This window comes from Portunus trituberculatus, chromosome 30 (assembly GCF_017591435.1).
Source record: "Portunus trituberculatus isolate SZX2019 chromosome 30, ASM1759143v1, whole genome shotgun sequence".
Classification (NCBI taxonomy): Eukaryota; Metazoa; Arthropoda; class Malacostraca; order Decapoda; family Portunidae; genus Portunus; species Portunus trituberculatus.
Window position 1 is genome coordinate 3,436,488 of NC_059284.1, and position 8,502 is coordinate 3,444,989.

The window sequence follows — 8,502 nt, forward strand, 5'->3', positions numbered from 1 at the left end:
GCTGAAGGTTACAAGGTTCCTGTGAGTGCCTTGCGGGGCCTGATGCCAGCCTGACAAGCCTGACGCCAGCCCGAGAGCCTTGGTGTGGGCGGCGGGAGGGAGTCAAAGGTGTATGAAGGCGATGCGAAAGTCTATTGGCAGGTATTGACAGGTATTGGAAATCAAAGACTGGGAGGAAGAGTTCTCGACACACCTTGACCTGTTGTTCCGGAGTCTCGGCCCGCGCAAGGAAGGTCTGACAAAGAGGCGAGTGTCGAGCTCTGAGTCACACAACAGTACTTCAGTAACACCTTTATTACACTTGCCGGTAACAACAAACCCTGGCCTGGCTCAGGGAGGGACGGGACGGGAGTGGGAGAGAGTGCCGCTGCTTCTTGCTGTACCCACCCACCCTGGCAACGCTGCCCACGACACCCACACACATCTCACGGTGACTGCCTTGCCAACCCGCCGCCGCCGCCGCCGCTATGCCTCAGAGTCCAGACCAGATGAGGCGGCAACACACTGGTCTTGCCGCAACACTCACCACACAACACCACCACCCTGCACCACACACATGAAGAGCTGCATTCCACGCGCGCCGCCGCCACACCACCTCGCCTTTCAAAGGTCGGCATCCAGGCGGCGTGGTGGCGTGGCGTGGAGGAGGCGGCGGGGGCGGCGGCGGCGGGGGGCATGTGGTTACAAAAAGAGTTCATTCTGTAGCAAGTAGCACCGAGATCGAGCTTGGAGTCAAAGGGTAAACAAACACAATGAACAGAACAGCACCTCAGGGTCACGTGGCGGCCTTGCCTGCACACACACACACACACACACACACACACACACACACACACAGAAGGGAGTGGCCGCACAAAACAAACATTACCTCCACCCTTGCTTATCTCTACGCGTTTCCTTTTCTCTCGCAAATAATGCCCCTGCGTCGAATGTTCCTGGGCGGGAAGGGGAACAGGCTGATGGTGTCCGAGGCTCTGTTGTACTGTGCGCTCATCCAGTCATACTCCAGATTGCCCTGCGCTGGAGCCCCGGAGCCCGCTGCTGGACGCGTCACTCCCTTGTGGCTGGTGTGGCGGCGAACGGGCACCCACACACTGCCCAGCTTGTCACTCTTCACGCAGTCTGCACGGAGAGAGAAAGAAAGAGATGAGAGAGAGGGAGAAAAAGATGAGAGAGAGAGAGAGAGAGAGAGAGAGAGAGAGAGAGAGAGAGAGAGAGAGAGAGAGAGAGAGAGAGAGGTGGTAGGTGAGGGGCCTGTTACCTTCGTGTCACACTTCTGGTTACGGCATCATCTTATGTCAGAAGGGAAAGCTGACCAAGGGCAAGATAGAGAAGAGAAAAAAAAAAAAAAAGAAAAAGGGCCCACTTAGTTCCCAGTCCCCGAGCAGGTCCAGGAGATAATAGAGTCGAATGAGGTTGTTAAGGGAAAGAAAACGAGGGTATTTGATTTATGGAGCTGGAAACAATGACGTGGAATGGCGAAAGTTATTTGTTGTTAAGCCGAGTGATGGATGACTGAAGTAATAAATATGGTGTATGGCGTTACTGGAGCCACCACAAAGGACACTCAATCACTCACCTGTCCTTGCACTACTTCAAAACACCCATCAGTAAATTGGTAAATAAAACAGTAGTCGACCACCTGGATGGAAGCAAAGCATTAATAATTCAAACCAACACACAGGTAAGGCCACAATCAGCGCACCTGTCCTTGCTTTAACACACACCAATCAAGGTAAGTCTGCCCTCACCTGAGTTTACCTGTGTGTGTTGATGCGTAAATGAAGGAAGGAAGCAAACACAATGTAAACAATTAAACTCAAACACAGGTAAGGCGCCATTAACACACCTGTCCTCGCCATAATATACTAATCAAGGTAAGTCTGTTCTCACCTGAGTTCACCTGAGTGCGTTGATGCGTAAATGAAAGAAGGAAGCAAACATGACATAAATAATTAAACTCAAACACAGGTAAGCCCAATCAACACACCAATCATGGTAAGTCTATCCTTCTCACCTGCTTTTACCTGCTAATGCGTAAATGAAGGAGGTACAGTGCTTAACCCTTCAGTACCAGGACAAGTTTCCACATTCATTCTGCTTACTATTTTGGTGATTTTATACAGCTTCAGAAACTTATGTGAGGGATTAAAATAGTGATGACTTTGGCCATTAGATTTCTGACCTCCATAGACCCTTCCTAATGTTAATAAAATGGTCTAATTATACACAAAACTCAAGGCAAAAAAGCACTACGACGAGTTTCTATATTCATTTTTTCTACTTGGTGATTTTATACAGCTTCAGAAACTTATGTGAGAGATTAAAACAGTGAAGACTCTGGCCATTAAACTTCTGACCTCCATAGACCCTTCCTGATGTCAAAATCAAACCCAAAACTCAAGGTAAAAATGCGTTCCAGTACTGAAGGGGGGGTTTAAAAATACACACCAAGGTAAGCTATCCACCTGTCTGTCTTAATGAACACACCTAGTTCCGTCTGTGCGAGGTGACTTTGAGCGGGAACTAAGGAGCAGTCATGTGTAGGTCAGGAACGCCAAGAGACCGGCTCAAGATCGCCAGGGAAAAAACAGAACTAAGGTTACGTGGATGTAAACTCGCCTGACCACATTCAAGGGATGCTGGCTGGCTGGCTGGCTGGTGGGGCATTAGTGAGTCGAGGTGGTGGTGGTGGTGGTGGTGGTGGTAGTGATAGTGGTAATGGTTGTGGTTGTTCTAGTAGTAGTAGTAGTAGTAGTAGTAGTAGTAGTAGTAGTAGCAGTAGCAGTAACAGTAGCAGTTCATCACATTACTGATAAATACAATAAAACAGTTACCGCCATGGAAATCTACAATATAGTGTTTCTATTCCCCCACATCGTACAGCTGTCTTGCACCAATACTACGATTACAAAGAAAAAAGGAGACTACTACTAAACTAAACTCACGGTAAACTCTCAAAGATCAAAGAGACGCCAGGAAAACTTCACCTCACTTGACTAACTTGCCTCCTCCGCCAACACAGAAAGATGAGGCGAGGTGACAGAAGGACTTGTTTTGCCAGCGCCTCGGGAAAGCAAGTAAGCGGAACACGAGAAAACATTTGCCTTCCCCGTGAACAAACTTGGACTTGGAGGGAGTGAGATGACAGGCGGTGAAAACTTTGTCCAATGAGAAAAACTGAGATAGGGGTGAGTGATTCTTCTGCCCCATATTCAGAAACGCTTGTCTTCCCCCCTTCTCTCTCTCTCTCTCTCTCTCTCTCTCTCTCTCTCTCTCTCTCTCTCTCTGCTCTCTCATTTTCAAAGCCCAAAAAGACGATTAACCGAGCTCTAAAGAGTATTTGTCCTGTTGGTAATGCAGAAAACTTATTAACATGTCACTAGAATCACAGAAACACCCTTAAAAACAGTGTCATTTCAACTAGAGCCTTTAAAAAGAGTATTTGTCCTGTTGGTAATGCAGAAAACTTGTTAACATGTCACTAGAATCACAGAAACACCCTTAAAAAACAGTGTCATTTCAACTAGAGCCTTTAAAAAGAGTATTTGTCCTGTTGGTAATGCAGAAAACTTGTTAACATGTCACTAGAATCACAGAAACACCCTTAAAAAACAGTGTCATTTCAACTAGAGCCTTTAAAAAGAGTATTTGTCCTGTTGGTAATGCAGAAAACTTGTTAACATGTCACTAGAATCACAGAAACAGCCTTAAAAAACAGTGTCACTTCAACTAAAGCCTTTAAAAAGAGTATTTGTCCTGTTGGTAATGCAGAAAACTTGTTAACATGTCACTAGAATCACAGAAACACCTTTAAAAAACAGTGTCACTTCAATAGGACCACGTGGAAAAATAATGAAGGTGCAGCGCGGAAGTGTTTCAGAGTACGAACTTCTTTCCCCTTTAAAACTGAACGAGGGTAGACAGAGACCTTAATCCCTTCAATACTGGGACACATTGTTGACTTAAGATAAGTGTACAATCAGACCACTTTATTCACATTAGGAAAGGTGAGAAAATGAGAATATTAATGGGCAGTCTTCACAATTTAAACATAAGTTTCTGAAATCGTTTAAAATCACCAAATAGTAAGCAGAATGAATATGGAAACGCGTCATGGTACTGAAGGGGTTTAAGACGAAAGGCGCTAAACTTTTACCAACATCAACGAAAACATCTCACTCAAACAGGAAGATAGACATTGAAAGACTAGCAACATGAATTCTGCGAACTTCAAGAAAAGTATATATGACGAGAATCTGTCCTTTAAACTTTGCACACACGAAATAATGAGCAAACCAACAACACGAACAACACAATTTCAAACACACATCACAGGAAGCATAAAACGAGATGCCTCTTAAGAACACTTGACTTCCATCCTTCACTTTTACATTTTCTTCATTTTTATCATTCCTTTCATTCATTCCTCTCAATATGACCTTCCTTCTTACCTTCCTTGAATCATTCACTTCATCCTACCTCCCTCCTTCCTTCCTTCCTTCCTTCATTCCATTATTCATCTCCTCCTACCTCCCTTCGTCCCTTCTATCTCTCTTCCTTCAATCATTTATCTTATCCTACCTCCCTCCTTCCCTTCCTTCTCTTCCTTCATTCATTCATTTCATCCTACCTCCCTCCTTCCCTTCCTTCCTTCCTTCATTCCATTATTCATCTCCTCCTACCTCCCTTCGTCCCTTCTATCTCTCTTCCTTCAATCATTCATCTTATCCTACCTCCCTCCTTCCCTTCCTTCTCTTCCTTCATTCATTCATTTCATCCTATATCTCCTCCTTCTTTCCTTCCTTCCTTCCTTCAGTGTGCATTCGCCCAAATACACCAGTCGTTCTATTTCCTTCCTTTGTGTCTCTGTCTCTCTGATTTGTATTGAGTAACACTTCTCTCTCACCACCACAATTTCCCAAGGCCACAGAGATGACTGGTCGTGTTCTGAAGAGAGTATTTCCTACCATCGACGCAGAATTCACGTTAATTGTCATTACAACCATTAAAAACACCATGAAAAAACCAGCGCACCTAGAACCTTAACAAATAGTGGAGGTGTGTTGTGGAAGCGTTTTAGAATACAAATCTTAATAACGAATAAGACAAACCACAAAACACAAGAAACACACAAAAAACACCAAGAAATCACCCTAGACGCAACACCAAACTAAGAAAAGACAACCAACACACTCTGACACGCAAAACAAGACAACGCAAACAGCACGCACAATATTCGACAAAGCATAAGGAAGTGTGAAATGTGAGAGGCTGTTCCTTCTAACCAATACTGAACACAACAAACACAGGAGCCACAAAAACTCACACGATGGACCCAGCTGGCGCCGTACGAGGACCCGGAAAACCAAAGGGAACAAGTAAAAGCTGCATTCACAAAAACACTTCCAGCATCGAGTCATACAGGCAGGAAATGTGCAGGAAGAATAGAAGAAATGGGGGCGGGAGAAAGGGCAAGGTTGAGATGTAAGGCGAGGAATAATTGTAGATAAAAGGGAGTGAAATGTCTCTTGTGTATCTCTTCAGTATCATGACACGTTTTCATATTAATTCTGCTTTACTATTTGGTGATTTGATACAGCTTCAGAAACTCATGTAGGGGATTGAAATAGTGAAGACTGGCCATTAATCTTCTGACCTTCGATAAACTAGTTAGGGAATCAGATGGGAGGTGAAAAAAACGGTAGAAAAATGGAAATAAATAGAGAAACATATTTTGAGGTACAATGGAACGATGACGTGAGAGACACAGGGAGAAAAAAAAAGAAAGAGAAAAGGAAAAAAAATGAAAAAACGTAGAAAAAATGGTAATAAACAGAGAAACATGTCTTGAAGTACAATGGAACGATGACGAGAGAGAGACAGAGAGAAGATAAAAAAAAAGAAAAAAAGAAAAAACTGTATGTACGAGTAATAAGGAAGTCATTTTATATATTACGTAAAAAGCAAAAACATTCTTCCTTATTAATCATAGAGTCTTTTTTCCTTACGGTGTGTTGCCTTGTGTGTTTCATCAGAGAGAAAGAAATCAGACCGGAATCATTCATCATATCCTACCTTCCTTCTCCTTCTCTTCCCTTCTTCTCTCTCCTTCTTCTCTCTCTTCAATCATTCATCTTATCCTACCTTCCTCCTTCCCTTCTCTCTCTCTTCCTTCAATCATTCATCTTATCCTACCTTCCTCCTTCCCTTCTCTCTCTCTTCCTTCAATCATTCATCTTATCCTACCTCCAATCATCCTTCCCTACCTCTCTCTTCTCTCTCCTTCAATCATTCATCTTATCCTACCTCCCTCCTTCCCTTCTCTCTCTCTCTCTCTCTCTTCATCCTATATCTCCCTTCTTCTCCACACACTACACGGCTTACAAAATTAGGCTTAGAGAATTCTGAAGTGGTTAGGTTAGGTTTGCATAGGTCTAGTTAGGTTAGGTTAGGTTGAATTAGGTTGGATTGGTTTGGGTTCAGTTGGGTTGGGTTGGGTTGGACTGAGTTGAATTAGGTTAGGTCAGGTTGACGTCTTCAAAACTGGCACTCATTTTTACCTTGAGATTTATGTGCGATTAGATCATTTTACTGACATTAGGAAGGGTCTATGGAGGTCAGAAGATTAATGGCCAGAGTCTTCACTATTTCAATCCTCCACATAAGTCTGTGAAGCTGTATAAGATCATGAAATAGTGACCACAATGAATATGGAAACGCGTCATGGTACTGAAGGGATTAAGGTATACGGTCAGGTCAGGTTAGGTTCGGTTAGGTTAGGTTAGGTTAGGTTAGGTGTCTTGGGGATTGTTAAGTAGTTAGAGAAGAATTTAAATAAGACCAATAAACAAAGCAGTAAACGTCTACAAGTATATATCAAAAGTTAGGTTTGGATAGGTTAGGTTAGGTTAGGTGTCTTGTGGAGTATTAATTGATTAGCCAAGCAATTTAAACAAGCCCAATAAACGAAGCAGTCATAGTCTAACAGTATATCAAAGGTGCACATTTCATTCCTTCCTTCCTCTACACACGCATATTTGTCTATCCATTCACTTATTTGCATTCAAACTTGTATATAACTTTCATTTTATCCCTGTATTTACCCAGTGTGTGTGTGTGTGTGTGTGTGTGTGTGTGTGTGTGTGTGTGTGTGTGTGTGTGTTTCACTGTTTGATCTGCTGCAGTCTCTGACGAGACAGCCAGACGTTACCCTACGGAACGAGCTCAGAACTCATTATTTCCGATCTTGGGATAGGCCTGAGACCAGGCACACACCACACACCGGGACAACAAGGTCACAACTCCTCGATTTACATCCCGTACCTACTCACTGCTAGGTGAACACCACCTACACGTGAAAGGACACACCCAAATATCTTCACCCGGTCGGGGAATCGAATCCCGGTCCTCTGGCTTGTGAAGCCAGCGCTCTAACCACTGAGCTACCGGTGTGTGTGTGTGTGTGTGTGTGTGTGTGTGTGTGTGTGTGTGTGTGTGTGTGTGTGTGTGTGTGTGTGTGTGTGTGTGAGTGTGCGCGTGTGTGTGGACAGTTTTGTGGAGTGGAGAGTTAATTTAATATCATTCAACATTTACATAAACAGAAGCACAACAAACAAAAGGAGGTAGATGATTCCAAACACACACACACACACACACACACACACACACACACACACACACACACAGCGTCATCACCTCACCTGGCGCGCAATCTAGTTACTGACACCTGAGTTTCTTTTCCCAGAGTTCCTCACACAAACAAGAAACAAACCAGAAGAGAAGAGAACTACATTTGACAAACACTGAGTCTCGTCTTCTCAAACACTCCTGCGCTTCACCGCCACTATTCCAAAAGGCTTTATTTAATTTTGCACGAGTTTTTTAAGGTGTTTTACGGTTCTAGAGGCAGAGTGACAAGGTTTCTGCATTATTAACTGGAGAAACACTCTTAAAAACCCCGCTAGTCATCTCTATGGCCTTGGAAAACAGTCGTGGGAGAGAGCAAAGCGTTTCTGAACAAGGCAGTCACACACACACACACACACACACACACACACACACACACACACACACACACACACACACACAACGTTAATCTTGTTATTGCTTCTTTTATGTACATGGACAGAAATTTACAAGTTTGATTGAAAAGATAGGTAAATATTTCCACACATTAGTATTATTATTATTATTATTATTATTATTATTATTATTATTATTATTATTATTATTATTATTACTTATCTTCTTCTCTTCCTCCTCTTTTCCTCTTTCGTGTACTGTTGTTTCCTTCTTTCTATCTCTTTCTATTCTTCCTTTCTTTACTCTCTCTCTCTCTCTCTCTCTCTCTCTCTCTCTCTCTCTCTCTCTCTCTCTCTCTCTATTTACTGTTCTCGTTCTCTTTCTCCTTCTTCTCTCCCTCTTTTACTTTTATTTCCTAGTGTTCTCTTTTCCTTTCTTCTTCCTCCTCTGTTTATTTTCTCTTCCCTCTTCTTTTCT

The 8,502-nt window shown here is 43.2% G+C and overlaps 1 protein-coding gene across 3 annotated transcripts in view; it reads right to left on the bottom strand.

Moving 5' to 3' along the window:
- Positions 1-278: 278 nt before the first annotated feature.
- The window catches only part of LOC123510733, a 52,116-nt gene continuing 43,892 nt past the window's right edge, over positions 279-8,502 (bottom strand). For all 3 annotated transcript variants that reach the window (XM_045266077.1, XM_045266076.1, XM_045266075.1), the window contains exon 4: positions 279-1,122. In XM_045266077.1, the coding sequence (XP_045122012.1) occupies positions 887-1,122 (236 nt within the window). In that variant the 3' untranslated portion in view covers positions 279-886. The remainder of the gene's footprint in view (positions 1,123-8,502) is intronic.